Here is a 21,757-nt window from a genome sequence, read left to right as displayed (position 1 = left end):
TTGATTTATCGTTGCACAACATGGCATTTACATGCCTACTGAACATTGCAAGTTCCAAGAAATGAGGATGAGCCAAGTTAAGTGTGCGTGTCTTTATAATCTGGATTAGAGAGCCTATTCGAGTGGGTGTCCGTTTCCTCCGGAGTCTAGCCAACATCGAATGATCTGCTTCTATGCCATGTTAAAGTTCTGCATTATTGTGGCTTTTTACAATAGGCCAAACACTGCTTTCTATATTTTCCAATGTAGACCTAACTTCAGAATTGGATTGCTGTTTAAAGGGTATAAAGTCTTACTAGTGTGTCTAACATGTAGGTCATGCAGATCACCACACCTCCATCAGTACCACCTCCAGCCTGCCTATGGAGAGCAAGACTAAAGCGCAGGTCAATGGCCATCCTGTTAATGTGAGTGAACTGTTAACATCAGAAGAGACTTTGTACTGTCATCAATCAAATGGCACAATTTCAGGAATTTCTAAAGGTCAAATTCACCGGATGGTTGATGCAGTAATGATGTGCTCCCCCTCCCCTGTTAATGTTGACTGCAGGGTTTGCCATTGAAAGCAACCGATAGGAGTGTCATGGACGGTCCCGTCCCAACAAAAAACAAAGGTAAGTGATGGGTTTGCATTTCAACTGGCTTTGACTTCAATTTGACAGGGACAAAGGAGAAAGCTCTTCACTTCTAAATCTCTCAGGCAACTTGGGCTTTGAGGATTATTAGCTGCTTCCTGTTAATTCAGTTCAGGTCAGTTTATGGTTATTTAGCACAAGATCCATCCATTATCTGTAGCCACTTATCCTGTCCCACAGGGTCACAGGCAAGCCAGAGCCCACCCCAGCTGACTATATGGGTGAGAGGTGGGGTACACCCTGGACAAGTCGCCAGGTCATCACAGGGCTGACGGAGACAACCATTCACACTCACACCTACAGTCAATTTAGAGCCACCAATTAGCCTAACCTGCATGCCTTTGGACTGTGGGGGGAAACCTGTGCAGACATGGGGAGAACATAGAAACTCCACACAGAAAGGCCCTCGCTGGCAGCTGGGCTCAAGCCCAGGACCTTGCTGTGAGGCGACAGTGCGAACCACTACACCACCATAGCACAAGATCCAAGAACACTATTTTATTATGAGTACTTACTGATCAGGTTAAGATGTGTGGGATTATTATTATTATTATTATTATTATTATTATTATTATTATTTTTTTTTTTTTTTTTTAAATGAAAGTTGCCGAGATTCCGGTTTGAAAAGGCGTAATTGTATTTCCCCATGCAGACATGTTTGATGTAGCCTGTTAGTCACAATCCTCCCTCCAAATTATTTTAACACAGTACGTACCCTGACAGTACACTGCTACAGCCAACAGTATAGTGTATATACACATCCATTTCTGTTCAGAGTGCTCAGTTAAGAGAACAGGATTAGTGAACTGAATTTTTTTTTTTTCCATCAATCCCATTGTTTCAACGATGGGTTTAGTGATGGAAAAAACACACTTTATTATTCAAATAAAGTGCAAGCTGTTCTTGATCTGATTGATTTGTGCGAATTGTCTAATCTATGCACATGGTTTTTCACACAATTGACAAATGTGTGGTTTATTGATTTTGATAACTTGGTGTTAACGTTTATAGCAGCTGATAACATTGAACAAAAAATTGAAATGGAATAAAAACATGCTGCAACAAAGTGAATTTCACTTTAAACTAGCCACAGCTTGATGAAAACCTTACATCTTGGCATAATCTTCGTCTTGCTTCACAATTGCAGTCTTATAAACAACTGGTATTAATTTTGGCTGGGTTGTCATTCCTGAATATTTTATATTTCACTTTTAATTTAAAAGAGAACTAAAGTCATTTTAAACTTGCTTCATTTCTTAACGTGTTCAATTTTTTTCAGTTTTAGTAACCTTATATCGTGACTCGTATTGGCAACTAAATCACAATTAAATATTATACTTATCGGCCTATTTGGTTTTTAGCCATGTTGAATTTAGTTCATTTGGTCCACGGCAGGCATCACTTATCTGCGCGATATTCATGAAGCGTCAGCCAGGTGTCAGTGCCACCATTTTGAAAACTTTTTTTTTTTTCCCAAATGAAATATTGCACAAAAACAAGTTTAAATGACTGTTACTGCCTACTTTTTTTAAAACTTTCCTGATTGCCATCGACACGAACAAAACTTCCAGTCTGATTACGTCAGCATTCGAAAGGGGGCGCATGCGTCTTTTGGCAGATGTTGGTCACTTTGATTTCCGCTGTACGTTTTACTTCCGTCCTACAATGTCTCGCACTGGTCTCAACGAATCTCGCTTACAGCCATTGCTTTGACATATGGACTGATGTATTACAGAGCATGTTTCAAACACTCATAACTTGCTATAGCAATCAAAAATGCATCCTGATATTTAATAAACTGAGAATTTTGATAAATTTGCCTTCAGTTCTCCTTAAATTGCCATTCGTTCTAGGATACTTTTTAGTGGAAGTTTTTAATTTGTTTACATATGGCAACTGTTGGTGATGGAGACAGTCTCATTTTTCTCATTGAAAAATTTTTTTTTTCAGTTAGACTCTGTAGCTTTATTAGTCCTACATATGAAAATGGTGGGATATCAAATGGCCTTTTAATAATTTGAGTTTTTAGGAGTAGATTCTTCTGTTAGTCAGCAAAACTCGTCAAGCAGGGCAAGAGATGTAATCCCCCGGTTAATTTGCCAAACGTGTAATTGAGTCAGTTGAATTTGTGATAACTTGTCACTTCTGATCAGATCTATGAAGGTGCCCACAATTCAAGGTTTATGGCTTAACTACAAATATCCAAAGGCACCAAAGAATCTGCTTTTCAGTCCACATTTCAGGGATCAACAACTGATCCTTAACATGGACAGCAGCAGAAATTTCCAGCTTCCAGTCCCGAAGCAGTCATAAGCCCCTTCCTAGATCAAGCTGAGGGGTGGGTGCTTTTTTTTTTTTTTTTAAGATGTAAAGAGACTTTGGATTTGTGCTAAATAACAGGTACTGTTCAGGTCATGATGGTGGGGTTTACCTAGGCTCTGTTAAATAATCCTACTTTTCATAATGAATTTATCTACACCTTTTTATATACACCTCAGGTTCCTCTGGTTCCACAGTGGACTCCTCAGTCTACCTTTGTGGTAAATGACTGCTGTGTTTGCCTGTGTGCTCTTCCTGAGATCTGAAACGCCAAATTTAGCATGAGTACTTAATGGGTGTGGCTCTTTTTAAAGGAATACACTTTTTTTTTTTTTTCCCCCCCCCCTTTGGCCTTAATTTTAGTGTATGAATTGCTACACAATCCTTGTTCCAGCATGTTTATTTGTACTGAGAACTGAATAGAAAACCTGTTTCTTGAAATTGACCAAGTCTAAGGGCAGTTGTTGAACTTGGTGAACATTTTATATGTAGGACTGTCGTAGACGGTTTGTTCAGACAAAAAGGAAGTGCAACCTGTAATTCTGTACAGGGTTGTTTTTTTTTTTTTTTTAATTTTTACATTTGTCAATGTCACATTTTGACACGTTACTGGCTGAATTCAACAGCTGCCCCTTAGACACAAATACACTCCAGGAAGTGGCTAGATTAGGTTAATTCTGGAGTATTCCTTTAGTCTTTTGCATGTGTACTGTAAAATAAACACATTAACTAACCATCCCCCCATGATTCTCCCCCACTTCACTTCAGGAGGCTCAGAGTCGGCGATATCAGACGTAAGTCATTATTGGTTGGTTGTTTGCAGATTTGATAATTTATAGTTGAGGTATAAAAGATGATCACTTCCTTCCTAATTCTTCTGTGAATGTCTTCCTGTAGCTGCAGGTTCCCTCTATTGGTGCGTCGTCCTCACGCTGGTGCTGGAACACTGAGGAGGAAAGGAGGAGACAAGAGAAATGGCAGATGGAGCAGGAGCACCTCCTGCAGGTAAGAAGAGGGACATGGTGTAGGACTACTAAAGCCTAGGTAAGGTATAAAGGTGATGCAAGGCAACTTTTTGGGCAACAGGTAATTGGCAACCAATCAGATAAGAGCAAATCTGTTGTCGGAGAGATGCTGCAAAAATGGACAAACATTTGCAGCAGTCACTTTTTTTTTTTTTTTTTGTCTTGGCTTCAGCTTTTTATTTTGCTCAAGTATCACTTCTGGAACAAAATGGAATAGATACTCTGGTCAAAAGATAAGTTGCCATTATCTTAACATTTAGAAGTCAAAATAACTACATTTCTGGTTAACGCTTTTTATTTTTTTAAAAAAAAAAGTGCTTTAAAAAATGCTACTAGCCTCAATCACATGCTATAACTAATAACTGACGCATCACAAAAATATAATGGCAAGAACATAATCGTTTAACCCTCTTGGGTCTGAGTGTTTTTCTGGCACGTTAATGATTTTGTATGCTTTGTCAATTTCAACAAATCTAAGTAGTGTTTTCAAACTCATGGATATTTTTTTTGGTGTGTGTGTGTGTGGGGGGGGGGTGTTCAGTTACATGTAGTACATCATTTGTACTTTAAAAATGTTGCAAAAAGCACTTGGAACTGTTGGAATATGTGGAAAAAACATGACCTGACCCATTGTGTCGAACTGTTTTGGTCACTTGAGGTGATTTCTGTTCAGTCTTGGGAATGTATCAAGCACAAAAACTTAAATCCATTTATATGGGCTTAAACTCCATTAATATGGATAATCAACTGGCCATCAAAACTTGTCCTACTGTTTTGGGATAAAGGGTTGGCAGTGGGAGGGGTATTCAATGCAAAGAGGAAAAAATACCATTCTGTTCAATGAGAAGAGTGAGAACCCCTTCCATGGCCAGCTCTTAATCCCATCAGGTCAAGTGATCAAAACAGTTTATCACAATGGTTACCCCCCCCCCCCCCCCCCCACACACACACACACACACACACACACACACACACACATACATTCATTCATTCATTCCAACACGCTTCTAAAACTGCTTTTTACAGCAGCTTCATTTATCTGGTATTTGACTGTTCAGTGTGTCTTGAAATTAACTCTTGTACTATTTTTAGTTAGTTCAGAGCCACAACCAACTCTTACACAATTACACTGTAATTTTGCTCCAACTCCAAATTGTACTTTCTCAACTCAAAGTAGAGCAAAATTAACTATTTTTGAGACTTTTAATTCTGAAAAAATTGTTCAGTCATTTTTCCTGTGTATGAACTGCACAGCTCGTAATGTATAGAAATATTTACACTTGAGCTGATCTTCAGTTGGATTGAGTTGAAGTAAAAAAGGCACCATTCAAGATTGAATTGAATCAGTCCTGAATCATCTGAAGCACAAAATGTGCATGTCATCTTACAACAAGTTTTACCTCCAAATAGCCTAAACTACAGCTGACAGGTTTTATCCTGTTTACAGTGGGCTGTTCCCACTGTGAAAGAGAAACCAACCATTGTTGCCCTGTGTATCATCACCTTCAGAGTTTGAAATAATATTGAGGTGAAACATCAGTACAGCTACTTCTCAGCAGAAAACAAGACTGCAGTATTTCCTGTGTGTATGTCAGGAGAAGTACAGGCGTGATCAAGAGAGACTAGAAGAAGCATGGAGACGAGATCAGCAGGAAGCAGCATTAGAAGAAACCAGCAGCCCTGAGGTTTGTTAAATTGTAAAGTGTGTAATTCTAGAATTAAATGCAACCATCATACTTTTTAATCCATTGATGCTTGCATTTAATGTTGAACATTTATGAAATATCTTCGTTATCACATACATTATAGCAGTTGTAAACAGTGGGCTCCTCACAGCCTCTTTTTTTTTTTTTCCGCTCTATTCTGAAACCACAAAACACTTCTGCTTTGTTCTAAACTTCTGTCCTGAAGATGAGTTATGGTTTTACAAAGTGTTGATGCTGGAGACTCCTTCCTTAAGTGTCTGTCTCAGAAGACTTTGGTTTATATACAATTACACATCTTTCTCATGTCAGTTCCTGTGGAATGTCCACCCAAAGATGTCTTTGTACAATTTGTTCCTGTAGAACTGAATGTATTACAACAAGCATGAACTCAAACCTGAGAGTTGAATGACTGACTGCTGGCGCTACTATCCAAACTAGATGTACTGATGAAGATTAACCAATACCTTCTGACCATAAAATCCTGTATAATTTTTCAGATGCAGGATAAGGATACAGCTGAAATGTTCAGATTCTCCACATTTTGGGTTTTAATATGCTTATTCTACTGGTAAATTGGGGATAACGGGACACTTCTGGGATGTGAAGTGAAATGAACATTACATAAGTGAGTTATATTGGTGTCAGCTGCCTCTAGGTGGCAGTAGTATGCCAAGATCAGTATATTGACTTATTCTAATTGCATGTTAGGATTTCATAATTGCACATTGGAGTTGTGTGGGTCTGATGGTGCAGAGACGGTGTGTAAGAAATCTACTGTACATAAGGACAGCTTTTGTGCAATTTTCTTTCCAAGTTTTGAAATGATGTTAAATAGAAGCACGTTTTAAACATTTATTGATGGAGTTCAGCTTCTACACTTCCATCTTCATTATAAGTGACCAGAAGCCAAGTGTGTGGGGTGTTTTTTTTTTCTTTTCTCTCCTTTCATTGCATGGAAACAAGGTTGAGATCTTGTAATACTCATTTAAAGGGGAGCTGAAGTCCTTTTTAAACTTGCTTTATTTCTTTACGTGTTCATTTACGTTTTCGGTTTTATTAACCTTTTTATATCATGACTCATATTGGCATATTACACTTGTCGGCCTTTTCGGTTTTTAGCCATGTTGAATGTAGTCTGTATGGTCCACAGCAGGCGTCACTTATCCGTGTGATCTTCACAAGACTTGTGCGAGACTTCAAACGTGAAGTGTCAGCGCGGCCATTTATAATTCCAATTTAGATTAATTTTAAGATTTGCCAGCTTCATCAGTGATGGAGTGTCAGTCCTGTGTACTGTGGCGCGTGCACCTGAAGGTGTGCCGAGTGGACTTCAGCACGCGTGCCGTGAACAAGGTGCACCTGAGCTCAATTAAGGAACTGTTTGCCTATTTAAGGACTGCTGATGCATTTGCATCATGAAGTATTACGAAGCATGTTAGAGCCTTTCTACCTGTTGTATTGATTTCCTGTTTCTCATTCTTGTCCTTGCTTAGCCTTTGATGTACTGTTTGCACCTTGACTGAACCTTTTGCATGTGTTCTCGTTTTTGATCTAGCTTGCTAGCCTGGCAAGCCAGACTAAATGTGAATATTTAGTCTGGCCTCGATCCGTAGACATTTCCGAAGGGGGTAGGAGGAACAAACCGCTGTCTTTCAAACTGTCTCTGTGCGTATAGGCCAACGCTCTGACCAATCAGCGCAACAGTGACTGTGACGTAGTCAGAGTGACAGAAAGCAGTGGGGGAGGCCTTGAAATAAATAATTTTTCAAAATGTGTATTAATTAATAAACAGGTTCTAGATATTAAGAAGTTTGGAGATGATGACCACAAGTTTGGAGTCTGTACCACATGCACACCCCCCCAAGTGTTTTTCAAGGGTTTGCTTAAACTGTTTTTGAGAGTTTTTATTTAGTGGTGTTTGGTGAAATAATTTCCCTTAAATTTAAAATAACGGGAAAATAAGAAACAATCAAAAAGTAATGTTTCAAAGCTGTTTATTAATTCTTTGTACTGCACAAACTAGCCCCATCCTTTTGGCTACGAGCGGAGCCAGCTGGTAGATCAGACTTTTGCCATAGCCGGTCGGCAAAACGGCAAAAACGTCCTTCTTGAAAAGGAATGAGCAGAGAGCCTCTTCCTGCTCATGTTTCAACGAAAACTCCAAGTCTAATTCTTCTAAAACTGATTCCAAAGCGGAGTCAAACGCGCGCTGTTCACTAGCCATAGCCATCTTTCCTGCTGTGCTTTCTCCAGCGTCGCGCAGCTTTGTCGTCACTCCTGCAAAAGCCCGCCCAAAGAATCCAAACAAAAACCTTGCGTTGTGATTGGTGGGCACGATTTGATGCCCGGAGTGTTTTTGTTTATATGGTGCGAGGCTAGACCCACTCGCTAGGCAAAAATATTTTTGGCCGCTAGGCAGGTGGGTCTAGTTTACTAGGCAACTAGCTTGCCGTTTTGGATTGTTTGCCAGCACTTTATTAAACTGTATGCTTCTGCACATGCATCCGCCTCCCTTGTGTATGTGACTTGGAGATTATTCCATACGACTTCAAGCCAACATGGAGTAGAGAGGAGTTGGGAACACGACAGGATAAGGACGAGTCCATCGTGCTGGTATTTGTGTCATTGCTATCGCACGATTAAACCGTGCCAGATCAGGCGGCTGGTGGGTTTTCAAAATAATAAATACGTATTATACTGAGCGTATTTCCCACACAATACTCACCAGGTTTTCGGACAGCACTACAAAATGGCGTCCCCACTATATAGTGAGTAGGGAGCAATTTCTGGCTTGATTACATCAGCATTCGAAAGAGGGCGCATGTGTCTTTTGACAACGGTCATTTTGATTTCCGCTGTACATTTTACTTCCGTCCTACGATATCTCGCACAGGTCTCAACAAATCTTCACAGCCATTGCTTTGATATATGGACTGATGGCATATTTCACTCATAATTTGCTATAGCAGTGACAAAATGGCTATCAGAAATGCATTCCTACACTTTATAAAATGAGAATTTTGATGACAAACTTGCCTTCAGTTCCCCTTTACCTACACATGCCAATTCTAAGTTATTCTTCTATTCTCTTGCCTTTCTCTACAGAATCGGGACGTGGCCCCTCTGCCCAGTGGAAACATTGTGCATTATACTCCAGTCTCTTTCCTCCACCGATCAAATTCCTCATCTCTTGTGGCACCGACTCGGCAAGCCCAAGAGGTGGCACTCCTCCAGAACAAACAAGTCCAAATAGCAGCTGGTCATCCGACCAAGGAGGAGCATGATTCCTCAAAGACAAGTCAATGGTGAGAGATGTAGGGATGGTGTGTGTGAGATTTCAAAAGTGTTTTTAATGCAAGTCTCTTCCTCTTTACACTAAAGAATTAAAGGAGTGAAGACTACTCAATCAAGTAGCAATCTGAAAAGGATCGTCACAGAGAAGGATCTGTGAATTCTTTTAATGCTTTTTAATTTGCTACTCCTTTAATGATCATTTGAAAATATACCTGGCAATTAGGATATGGGTATTAAATGATTTCAGCTAGCACAGAGTAATCTGAGACATTCAGGGAAGTTCATTTGTGAGCCAATGTGATCAAGCTTGGTTCATGAGTCTATTAAAAGTGATAAATCACTATAATATTTGGGGGATTAATTGTGGCAGAAAGCCAGATGGACAATCATTCAGCTGCTCCTGTTAGGGGTTGCCATAGATCTGTTGTCCATGTTTCTTAAGCATAAGAAAAAAGATGGTGTAACAATTTACTCAATTCATGATTTGATTGGGTTCATGATTTGACTTTCTCACTTTTTTTTTTTTACTTTTTTTTTTTTTTTAAGTTAAAGAAAATTTTACCGGGCGGCACGGTGGTGTAGTGGTTAGCGCTGTCACCTCACAGCAAGAAGGTCCTGGGTTCGAGCCCCGGGGCCGGCGAGGGCCTTTCTGTGTGGAGTTTGCATGTTCTCCCCGTGTCCGCGTGGGTTTCCTCCGGGTGCTCCGGTTTCCCCCACAGTCCAAAGACATGCAGGTTAGGTTAACTGGTGACTCTAAATTGACTGTAGGTGTGAATGTGAGTGTGAATGGTTGTCTGTGTCTATGTGTCAGCCCTGTGATGACCTGGCGACTTGTCCAGGGTGTACCCCGCCTTTCGCCCGTAGTCAGCTGGGATAGGCTCCAGCTTGCCTGCGACCCTGTAGAAGGATAAAGTGGCTAGAGATAATGAGAATGAGATGAGAAAATTTTACCATTACATTATGGGCATTTGGCAAATGCTCTTCTCCAGAGCTACGTACAATGTACCCAGGGCAGTTGGGGGTTCGGTGCCTTTCTCAAGGGCACTTCAGCTATTCCTGCTGGTCCAGGGAATCGAACCAGGAACCTTTTGGTCCCAATGCTGCTTCTCTAACCATTATGCCATGGCTTCTACCAAAAATGCAATATTTTTATTCTTTAGATTAAATATCCCTTTTCTTAACAAACCCTGGTTTCATTTTTGTAATGACCTACAGTAATTTACCCACATCCATAAAGGGAGTAAAATATAATGGCCTATTGGCTAAAAATATTCCTTTTATTAAAGACGAAAGTTAACGAATGGTCCTTTTCAACTTCCATTTGTTCTCTTTAGTGTTCAGTAGTCTGTAAAAAGAGAATCTGATTTCTTAAATCTGTGTACAGTCAAGTGCACAACAGCTCTTTCCATGGCATTAGAGCAGTGCTACTTCCACCTATGGTGAAGTCATGTCGTGTGTTCCCACTATTGTATGTGATTATGGCCCCTGCCGTCTAAACAGTGCAATTGGTGATGGCTGATCGAGATTCATTTATCATTTCATTGATTTCATGTGGTCCTAAATTTGTACTATTTAATCACACATTCCATGTCTACCTAGCATTTAAATCATTGCTCTTTTTTTTTTCTTAGTCCGCATCTATATTTCTTCAGTTTTCCACACATTTAAAAAAAAAAAAAAAAAATATATATATATATATATATATATATATATATATATATATATATATATATATATATATATATATATATATATATATATAATATTTATATTATATATATATATAAATAAATAAAAACACATTTGGGAACCAAATCAGGGCAGAAATGTGGATGAGATCTGACGAGACCAATAATTATCCATTTCTACCCTTATGCCCTGGTTTGGTCTCTAAATACACCACACACAGTTGGTTTAATGGTTTATGTACAGTATAGGACACCAGTGCAATATGTTGGAAGGCATCAGTGTTTTGCTGTGTGTCTGCTGCAAATTTCACTGCTCTGTTGTACATGTGTGCTGCTGTGTTGCGTGTCAGGCCGAGAGAATCTTACGGATTTACCAAGTTAACAGCTCCAGACAGGTCAGTGCGCTTCATGCTTCAATAAAGCGTTCTAAATGCATGCGTGAGCCTGAATGTCTTGTCAAACATCTGTACGCCTGTCTACATCTAGATCTTGGCTTTTATACCAAATTTATATTGATTTTTTATCATGTTCTCAGTAGTTCATTAGTAACCAAACTTGTAAAAAGTGGCTTGTATCACTGTTAGCCAAGATAGGTTCTCAAATGTGACTGGTCCAAAGCACTTCCTGAACCAGTTTGGTGTTTTAAAACCAACAGAAGACTTCACAAATCTGTATGTGCTGATTGGTTGTTTTTGTTCACAGGAAGAAGTCCATATCCACTCCTTCACTTGATGGAAGCCACAAGCAAGATTCCAGAGGTCTGTCTGCTGTATTTTCACTCTCTCTCCATTTGAATGAACTGCCTGTTGAACTAATTGGTTCCTCTCTTTCCGTATTTCCTGTGTTAATTGGCTGAAGTGGGCGTTAAGAAGGACCGCCTGTCTCGGGCTGAACAGGAGCGGCTACAGATCCTGGAGGAGATGAGGAAGAAGACTCCAGTCCTCACTGACAGCAGCTGGATTCGCCAGCGCAGCACCTGTACCATCCACAAGGAGCCCATCAATGTGACACCACTGAGAAGGTTCGTCTCATGGTCATGCGACACTCCGGAGAAACTTCATACGTTGTCATCAAACTTGAAGTAAATGAAGAATTATTTTTGGAATTTTTCTGCACGCCTAAGCCTCTTTCACCTCATTAGCTTGTTGGCTCATTTGGCCACAAGGCTGATGAGCTGTTGCCATGGCGTGGTGTCCATTTGTAAACGGTTGAGTTAAATTGTATCTCCTCCATCGGTTCTCCATGGATTTCCATTCTGATTGTTTTGTTTGGAAAAACTCTTCACTCTGCACAAAACTTGGTCATTGTTTTGTTAATTAGATCAAATTAACATTTTTCCAGGCCTTATTAGAATTGTGCACCTCATTCGATTTCAGTTTTGATGAAGGTTTTGGGTAGATCTTCCCTTGAGGAACAAAACTTGGTGGTTTTTGTTGTAAACAACTTGCTTACAACTTTTTCAGTTCTGATGGTTTTGTTTGAAAGAACTAGACCTTTTGCACAAAACTTGGTCATTGTATTTAGTTTTTTGCAAACAAATTATTTAGGTCAACTTGATGATGTGTTTTTTTTTTTTTTTCCTCCAGACTAGAATTGTACCTCCTGTCTCATTTATCATGCAAGTTCAGTTCTGATTGTTTTGGGTCAATCTTCCCTCAGGGAACAAAATGTAGGTTCCCCCCCCCCCCCCCCCTTCCCCCTGTTGTGAACCATTAGTCATGGAGGTTGGTCCTCTTTCACAGTCACAATTCAGTTCTGTTTGGTAGTCATGGAGGTTTTGATGGTAGACCAGATGACCACCTACATGCTTGACGTTCTGGTTTTAAAAGTACAGTTGTAATGTTTGAACACTTATGTCCGTAATGTCGTGTAACAATCCATTTGGTCTCACCCTTGTAAATCCATAACCGGTAAGGTTTCCTTATTTTAGTTTTCATTTCCTGCTCTGGGTGGCACGGTGGTGTAGTGGTTAGCGCTGCCGCCTCACAGCAAGAAGGTCCGGGTTCGAGCCCCGTGGCCGGCGAGGGCCTTTCTGTGCGGAGTTTGCATGTTCTCCCCGTGTCCGCGTGGGTTTCCTCCGGGTGCTCCGGTTTCCCCCACAGTCCAAAGACATGCAGGTTAGGTTAACTGGTGACTCTAAATTGACCGTAGGTGTGAGTGTGAATGGGTGTCTGTGTCAGCCTTGTGATGACCTGGCGACTTGTCCAGGGTGTACCCCGCCTTTCGCCCGTAGTCAGCTGGGATAGGCTCCAGCTTGCCTGCGACCCTGTAGAACAGGATAAAGCAGCTAGAGATGAGATTTCCTGCTCTTCTGAGAGTCACTAGCAGAGGTTAGCTGTCATGCTAGTACAGCGCATCAAAGTGGTAGTGGTGGGGGGATCAGCATGTACCTTTTTTATTTATTTTTTTAAAATAGAAATGTGGCGGAGTGAGAATCAGCGTAATATATATTTCAAATTACTTTTATAGTCAGACCGTAATTCCTAATAAATTAAAATTTTATGACCAAGTCAGCAACAACAAACCCAGCAGTCCCTCTCTTCTCAGTTTGTAAATCGACGTAGTGTAGGCACCTCTGTTATACAATCAGAATTAAAGCCGTTTCATTGAGGAGATAAGTTACTGAATGAGATTTTGTTAGTCAGTGTAGCATGGTGTGTGTAGCTTTGTTCATTTTTGTTGAAATGTCGTTGAATGAGTTGTGTTGGGCTTTTGAAAGTAATACAGGACTATGCATCCTGACGTCTTTAGACGGTCTCCATCTAGTTTAATTTCTAAAGTCAGTAACTTGAACTGGCTCTTACAAACCAGGATGTCTGGTCACTGTATCCTATAGAGCTGGAACGGTAAGAGATGGAGAATGACTCTGTGAGAAAGTGCTGCCCTGAACAAAATAAATAGTGAAGTAAACCATGGAAATTGACAGTTAAGCGATTTTGGGGGGAAAGCCTGTTTTGATGGATCATTCTGGTTCAGTGACTCAGATGAGCACCAAAAGTCATAGCCATGTAATTCAGCCCAGAGGTATTCATGTGAAATTTGGTGTTGAAAACTGAGGGAGGAATAGCATCCTAAAAAAAATGTTAAGTAGAAAGATCGAATAAGAGTAACAGTTAATTTGCGCTAGCGCAAATTAACTGTCCATCCTTGTCTATATAAACGGTCTCTTCAGACTGTTTGATTTTTGTCCTATTATAGGTAACCCTGCAAAGTATTTCAGCTTTAAGTTCTTTGAATTTTATGGATAAAATATAAAAATAAAGGGAGATTTCTGCTCACAGAAAACACTGGGGGATGCAAACTTTTGCACACCTACTGTATATATTTACATAGCAATATCTCGGTGCTGTTCATGTTAGCACTTGTATGATTTCATCTTCTAATCTAATTGATCAAGCATATTTTACTTTGCTATCCTGGTCTAAATGCCACAAGGGCATGTTTTTACTCCCAAAATACTTTGGATGTTTGCGTGTGCCACCACAGTCTTAATTTCTCATGTTTTTAAAAGTATGGTATTTAGTTTTCTTTATATAACTTTATCAAGTGTACTACCTTTTTAGAAATGTTCTTTCTGTGATATAGCCTCAGGTGCTGGCATGGCGGTAAAAAAAAAAAAAAATCACTCTTGCTCACCTTAATCTAATTACTTGAGCTGAACTGACTTTTGTTTCATACATGAACGAGTCTCCTTTTGCCTTTGTGTAGCTCTTGGGCACAAATTAGCTGCAGTCTTGCCATCGTGGTATAAATTGTCTTAAAGCATTGATCTGAATGCTGTTTGTCCTTCGTGGTTTAATTTCAGACACGAGTCTCTGGACAACGTCCACACGATCAGCAGCTCCTCATCGAAACAGTTCTCCAGCTCATCTCAGCCCCTCTCCAGCCTGAGCAGCATCACTCCTTACCGAGGATACTCAGGCCGCTGCAGCCTGGGCCCTGGAGCTGCCATTTTCTCCAACGCTTTAAGGCAGAGCTCCTGGTCTCAGTCTCCCATGTCCCCTGTATCTGATGCTGAGGAGGCGTATAACCGTTCACAGCAGCCTGACAGGTATGGAGTATGGGTGGTGGACTGGACAGGAAATGGCAAGGGTTTTCAAAATGTTTGCAGCTTGGGCGCTCTAACCGTAATACAAATTTCATAGATGCTTTAGTACATAATCTAATGATTCAAATATTAGACTTATTAGTTAAGTGTATTAGAGTTTGGATATTTACATATACCCCTGCTCTGAAGGAGGTGGGTATACTGTTTTACCTCTGTCCAAAACGCCCTTTTTCTCACCAGCCACAAGTCATAGCCACTTGGTATTTGGTACCAAACTTCAACTTGGGGTTCTATACCATGTATACCATTTTCAGGTCTGTTGCACATCAACTTCCTGTTTACTGATGTATTTACGAAATTTGTATAGCGTGGATTTACCAAATTTTCACAACACTTTTCTCAGCAACTACAAATCACAACTGCTGGATATTTGGTACCAAGCTTCAGCTTGGGGTTCTATACCGTGTATACCGCTCTCAGGTCTGTCGCACATCAACTTCCTGTTTTACTGACAATGTATTTATGAGAAACGGGGTGGATTTTGATGCCATTTCAAAATGACAGTTTACCAGGATGCTATTTGAAACCCCTGGGGAGAACACTGCTCTTTACTTGTTTCAGGTTTAATTATTTGTTGAAGTCAACATTCATAAATGTCCTCTTCCTTTGATTGCTTGTGTTCTGATATAAGCGAGGGGGGGGGGGGATGTGCAAGTGAGCAGTAGCACAGTTGATCTTATTTGAGTAGAAAGGTTCCCCGTGTTTGTTGACTCACACGGCCATAGGCTGGTGAGCTAATCACGTGGCGTCTGTCCACAATTCACAAATTGCTACTCCTCCCGGAGTTTAATGGATTTTAATTTTTTTTTTTTTTTGTTCGTTTGTTTCAAAGATCTAATCAGTATGCACAAAAGCTACTCCCTGGTTGTGCTTTCTCATTAAGTTGCTAATTAGGCTGGTTAACGAACTTGCAGGAGAATTACTACTCCAGTTTTTAATGGTTTTTGATTTGGTTTTGTTCAGAAGATCATGGGAGCAATTTGAAGAGCAACTTGGCTCACAATAAGTCTGGTTTCTCATGCTATGGCTGTGAGAGCTACTGCATTGCTGATGTGCTGGTAAAAATTGAAGCTACTTTTTTTATTTAGTTAATGAGGTTTTGGTTTAAGTCCAGTCCAACACTGGTAACTATAAAAACTTTAACTTTCATCCTGGTAACAAAAAGGGAAATTTTCTTTGAGAACTGCTGATGGATGAAATATGAAGACTTAAAAGCACTTGATGTTTTTTCATTGTTTCACCAAGACCATTTAAGGGGAACTGAAGGCAAACTTGTCAAAAATCAAGTTCTCATTTTATTAAATATAGGAATGCATTTTTGATGGCCATTTTGTCACCCACTATAATAAGTTGGTGTTTGAAATATGCTACGTAATCAGTCCATATGTCAAAGCAATGGCTGTAAACGAGATTGCTGAGACCTGTGCGAGACATTGTAGGACTGAAGTCAAACTGTGGTTGGTAGAAGAGAGCAACTGGACTTGCTTGAAGATTCTTGAAAACATTTCACCTCTCATCTGAAAGGCTTCCTCAGTTCTGTCTGACTAATAGGGAGTATCAGGCATTTATCCTCTCATGGATTATAGAATCAGAATTCTGATGGCTGCATTGTAGGTGGCTGATAAAGGATGTCTTGGACACCCACCTCTGTTCAGTGATGGTCATTCCAGGTTGACACAAATGAACGATCCTCTCTGGCTAAGATGTCTGCCAGTTTTCTGGAAGTCCTCTCATACTCCCGCACCAGTCGAAGGGAACTCATCCCAAAGTGCGTAGAAACATGTCTGAAGATTCTCAGTCATCCAGGTACATGGTAATCTGTGGTTGGTTGAAGAGAGCAACTGGACTTGCTTGAAGATTCTTGAAAATGTTTTCAAGAATCTTCAAGCAAGTCCAGTTGCTCTCTTCAATCAACCACAGATTACTACTGTATGTACCTGGATGACTGAGAATCTTCAGACTGGAGTCAAACGTACAGTGGAAATCAAAGTGACCAACATCTGCCAACGCTGTCAAGATGCGCACGCCCTCTTTCAAATGCTGACTTAATCAAGCCAGAAGTTTTCCCTGTGTCCGAAATCGCTCCCCACTCACTATATAGTGGGGACGCTATTTTGTAGTGCTGTCCGAAACCTTAGTGAGGATTATGGGAAATGCGCTCAGTATAATGTATCACAAAAATGCATGCATGTATTTATTTTTGAAAGCCCACCAGCTGCCTGATCTGGCACGTTTTAATTGTGTGACAGGAATGATGTAAATACCAGTGCGACAGATTAGTTCTTATCCTGCCGTCTTTCCGGCTCTTCTGTACTCCACATTGGTTCGAAGTCGTATGGAATAATCTCAATCACCTGATGAAGCTGGCAAATCTCAATTAATCTAAATTGGAATATGGTGATCTGGCTGCTGTGTAAAGTTTTCAAAATGGTGGCGCTGACACTTGACGTTTCAAGTCTCGTGAAGATCGTGCGGATAAGTGACGCCTGCCGTGGACTATACGAACTACGTTCATGGCTAAAACCCAAAAAGGCAGAGTGTAATTGAATATGCCAATAAGTCATGATATAAGGTTAATAAAACTGGAAACATAATTGAATAACGTTAGTTAAGAAATAAAGCAAGTTTAATGACTTCAGTTCCCTGTTAAAAGCAAAAAAATTTTACTGTATAGTCATATGGTCTGAAAGTTTAGTTATGTTTTTCATAAACACTGGGTGCAGAGGTGGAAAATTTGTCCTTAAGAAATTGTCGCTGTTTAAAAAAAAAAAAATTTGCACACCTTTTCACTGAAGGTAAGTTGAGATGAATGGGCTAGTAAACATCTTGAACGTTTTGAGACACTTTGCCGTGTCCTGTAGGCTGGTGAGCCGCAGGCGACAGTGCTCCTACTGTGAACAGCTGCTGGCCAAGGGCCCGGCCATGGTCATCGAGTCTCTGGACCTTTCCTTTCATGTCGGGTGCTTTAAGGTGAGCCTGGAGGTCACCTGATAATCTACTGACCTGCACCTGGGCTGGCTGACTTATCTTGAAAACTCACTAAGTGATCATAATTGTTGGGAATCGGATCACATGCAGACTTGAGAAGCAGGACGTTATGATTAAGAGTGAGAATCTCAATGCCTCATGATTCAATCCGTGCTGGTCAACATGTTTAGCGCTTCCATTCATGTCAAAACACAAGGCTTTCATTAGTATTAGATAGGAAGATCTTTTTTTGTGACTGTTGGAATTTATTACACTTTTAATCACTTCATTTGTAGATGAAATGTGATCGTTCTTGCTCTCAATCAAGTTATTCCACGAAATCGAGTCGTACATGAGCTGATGGCTGGCGAAGCACATACAGTAGCACCGAGTTGGCTATAAGCCGTGTACGACAAGATTGAGTGGAATAACGGTTTTATCCACATTCAATGGGATTCTGAGACAGCATTTTTTTTATTTTTTGCAAATTTGATCAACTCTGTACAAAACATCCAACAAAATCATTTTTGCTTAGAATGTAAACAAACCAGCGAAATGACGGGAGCAATTTGTGAAAAATGCTATACTTGAAATGTTCTGACATCTAATACTTTTTTTTTTTTTTTTTGCTTTAGAGTTTTTTGGCAGTTGGCAAATCAGCTTAAAGGTGCATTACTGCCACCAGCTGGGCTGGAGAGTGGAACAGGAGATATTGGGGTGGACTTTTTTTTTTTTCGCCATTTCTGGTTCTTTTAAGTACTTGATTTTTGGGGTTTTGTTTTCAAGTAGTTTTTTTTTTGTCCTCTATTGGTTCAGTAGCACGCTCTGCCATTTTTGTTTTTCTCTGCTCACAGTACATGAGCTGATGGCCTAGTAGTAGAGTAGCCAATCAGGGTCTGTGAATGTGGATAAAATGTTATGTTGAGCATACAAGAGCCCAATTGAAATCTGTACTCGCCATGCCAATTATTCTTGACATTTGGAAATGCGAAACTATGATCTCGGCTTGGTTTAGAACTCTAAAACATGACTAAAATATTTTGGAGAACACTGCATCACAAACTTGTGCTCATTATAGCGGCTGCTGATGTTTACAGCTTGCGAAAGTAAAAACGGACTCCATTTGAGCATTTTGTATTTTCAGCTTATTAAAATTCAAGTCCTTTTAAATTTGACAGTAGCCTGTAAAGATGGTTTTTTTTTTTTTTGAGCTCTGAAGTGTGTTCAAGACCTGGTTACTTTTCCTGAAGCCTTGTGCTAATTAACCGTATTACACTTCAAGAAAAGTAGACACTTATTTGAACGCTTGCTTGTCGGTTTCCTTAATTGTTAACCCTTACTTTCTCAAAGTAACCGGTGTTGATCAGACATGACATGAAAAATGAATATCCTGTCGATTCACAGAATTAAATGTCCGTGAAATTACTTTCTGGCCTCAAGATTTGCATGTGGTCTGGTTGCCTCAGTGTGAACTCGTGCACATTAATGGGTCACCTATGCTTTCTGTTCCTGGGGAAGTCTGCTAATCAGAGATCTGGTGCAATCACAAGACTTTACTTTCCACGGGTTCCATGCTGTCTTGCTCCAAGTCTCTCTCTCACACACTGCACAAACACTGCTGAATCTCGTCATAATGGCTGCTGTCTCTCTCTGGGGTGCAGGATGTACTGGTTTTGATGAGGACGAAAAGGTTTGAGGTTTGGATTTCTTAACAATGCTGTTTATGGCTCCATTGTTCATGTCTCAGTGGAGACTTGTACAGTGTCCTTATGGGTATGAGATGATCTTTAGCCTTGGTCCATTTCATCTCACTTCAGATGTGCCCCCCCCAAACTGATTAGGAGTCGGTAGGTTGGCATTGTGGTCACTCCAGCTGCTTTGAAAGTCAGTCTTGGCTGGATGGATCGACACTTCAATTCTAAACCTCCCCACCTCCCTGAACTACACATGATCTTGCACAAATAATCCTGCCAGAATCAGGACCACAGAGCAACGTGATACTTCTCCAATGTGCATCACATCACTGTAAAGACAATGTCAGGAAGTGTTTTCAGTGCTCACTCACTTTATCAGAACCTTATTGCACTTCTAGCTAAACATTCCATCATTTTAAATGAAATTCTACCGCAGCTCTGAATTGAATTTTCTCTAATAGCAGCTCTGACTTCCGCAACTAAATTCAGATCAGGGTTTTATTTTTGCACTCGTACGAATACTTGAGGCATCTGTTACAGATGCAGATTTTATAAACATGTATATGCTTGTTGTGAAGAGGTTTGCCATTGCCTTACAGAAATGTTAAGCGTTGCTATTGGAGCTGGGACTTGGGCTCAGCCAAAACTTAGCCAGACACCAAAAAAGCAACAGGGCAAAGGCTTTCATAAGGGATTAGCATCAGGTCGCTCTGTTGTGTGTAGCGGTCAGTGTTGACTTTAACCCTTTGATGCACAAGCTTAGCAAACCCAGCTTAAATAAAAACTCAGCTGAGTCACTTTTGACCCAGGTTGTGCATCAAAGGGTTAAAAGTAACTCCTGTGAATTGCATAGGGAAATGAATACTTGAGTTGTAGTGAAAAATACTGTTGAGCGTGCAAGAGTCTGGAGACAGAAATCTTAGTTTCTCAGTCGTTAGTCTGTGCTATTTGCCCTCAATAGCACCGGCATGACCATTTTATTAGCATTCGCTGGCACTACTAATGAATGCTACACCGGCTGGAAGGGGATTTCACTGCAGCACTGACTTGAGGTTAAGCTCGCATTTGCTTTCGAAGGCCTAGGATGATAAATCTTTGGTCCCTCCCATTATAAATCTGGTTGGCTAATTCATCGGTCACTTCCGACATAAACGCACACTGCCATGGCCTTCTGTCCTGGCAATGAAGTCGTAACCAATGAGTGAGCAGCTCTAAACTCTTCTCAGCCTAGAGGCAACAAACAAATCTCATTGGATAACTCTTTTTAATGTTTTCAGGACACTAACCCTTTTGTTTCTGAAGCAAATTTGATAGAAAATGAGGCCAAGTTAAAATTGGAGAATTATAATGAAATTGTGAAGGAATTAAAGAATGGGGGGGTTGAAATGCTGATATGTTTGGGCCTTCTTTAAAGGCCCTGACAGTTCTCCTCTGGTGTAAGGCTCTTATCCCCGAAAAAAAAACTCATTTCAATTGCCTTTTTTGTGGCTGCTCAACACTTATTGTACCTGTAGTAGTGAGTTTTAATTACTAGCAGTTTCAAAAGATCACGTATGATACCAGGGGTTCCGCCATGTAACGTTTGTCATAAGCTCTTGTCAAGTGAGTTTTAAGTCACTGCTCTGCCAGTCAGGCATGGTCAGCGACAGGGCCGTGCAAAGACCTTTGGAGGCGCAGGGGCTCAACATTCAAAAAAGGGCACTTGGAACAAATTTTTCACACAAGTTAACTTTATTCAAAACTAAATTTCAATTGCAACTGAACATTGTGTGTGAGTGAGATCCATCTAAATGCTGCAGTATTCTTCAAAGCAGCAGTCTTCGGTTTACCATGTTCTTGAAAATGTCTGACAACACTGTATTCAATATGGATATCTTTCTCAATTGCCAGCAGAAGAAGGTCTGACAGCCTAGAATGTTGTGGATGTCGTCATTCAGCCTTAAGTTTTCGAAGCTGCTAGAATGTTATTAACGCCGTCGTTCAAACTAAAGTTTCCGAATCTGCCACGTTAATGAAATGGATGGAGCAAACGGTTTAAATATAGCCTCGGCGGCTTCATTAAATGATAAACAACCCTACGCATTTACTGTTGTGTTCTAAGCTGCACAATATTGCATGTTCAGATAAGAAATGAAAGGAGACTTTCAGTGTGACCTTACCATGCCGTTCTTCGCACTGTCTCCCACTGTCAACCACCTGCATGCGCTTTCTGCACAGAGGCTCACTGAATGCATGACGTCATGGATTGATGCCTGCATTTACATAGAAAAACGTTATTTTATAAATCTATAATTTCATATATTGTCAAAGTAGAGAATATA

General features: G+C 40.3%; 1 protein-coding gene across 4 annotated transcripts in view; it reads left to right on the top strand.

Moving 5' to 3' along the window:
• Window positions 1-21,757, top strand: part of lmo7b (LIM domain 7b) — a 92,499-nt gene that overhangs the window by 59,984 nt on the left and 10,758 nt on the right. For 2 of the 4 annotated variants that reach the window (XM_060899017.1, XM_060899016.1), the window contains 9 exons: window positions 316-407; window positions 551-614; window positions 3,723-3,748; window positions 3,852-3,959; window positions 5,575-5,664; window positions 8,791-8,990; window positions 11,370-11,425; window positions 11,526-11,748; window positions 14,473-14,718. In XM_060899017.1, coding sequence (XP_060755000.1) covers window positions 316-407; window positions 551-614; window positions 3,723-3,748; window positions 3,852-3,959; window positions 5,575-5,664; window positions 8,791-8,990; window positions 11,370-11,425; window positions 11,526-11,748; window positions 14,473-14,718 — 1,105 coding nt within the window. The remainder of the gene's footprint in view (window positions 1-315; window positions 408-550; window positions 615-3,722; window positions 3,749-3,851; window positions 3,960-5,574; window positions 5,665-8,790; window positions 8,991-11,369; window positions 11,426-11,525; window positions 11,749-14,472; window positions 14,719-21,757) is intronic. The other 2 variants (XM_060899018.1, XM_060899019.1) reach the window with 2 other exon arrangements.

This window comes from Neoarius graeffei, chromosome 18 (assembly GCF_027579695.1).
Source record: "Neoarius graeffei isolate fNeoGra1 chromosome 18, fNeoGra1.pri, whole genome shotgun sequence".
Taxonomy (NCBI): domain Eukaryota; kingdom Metazoa; phylum Chordata; class Actinopteri; order Siluriformes; family Ariidae; genus Neoarius; species Neoarius graeffei.
Note: the sequence above shows the minus strand (reverse complement) of the source record. Positions and strands in the feature narration are given on the sequence as shown.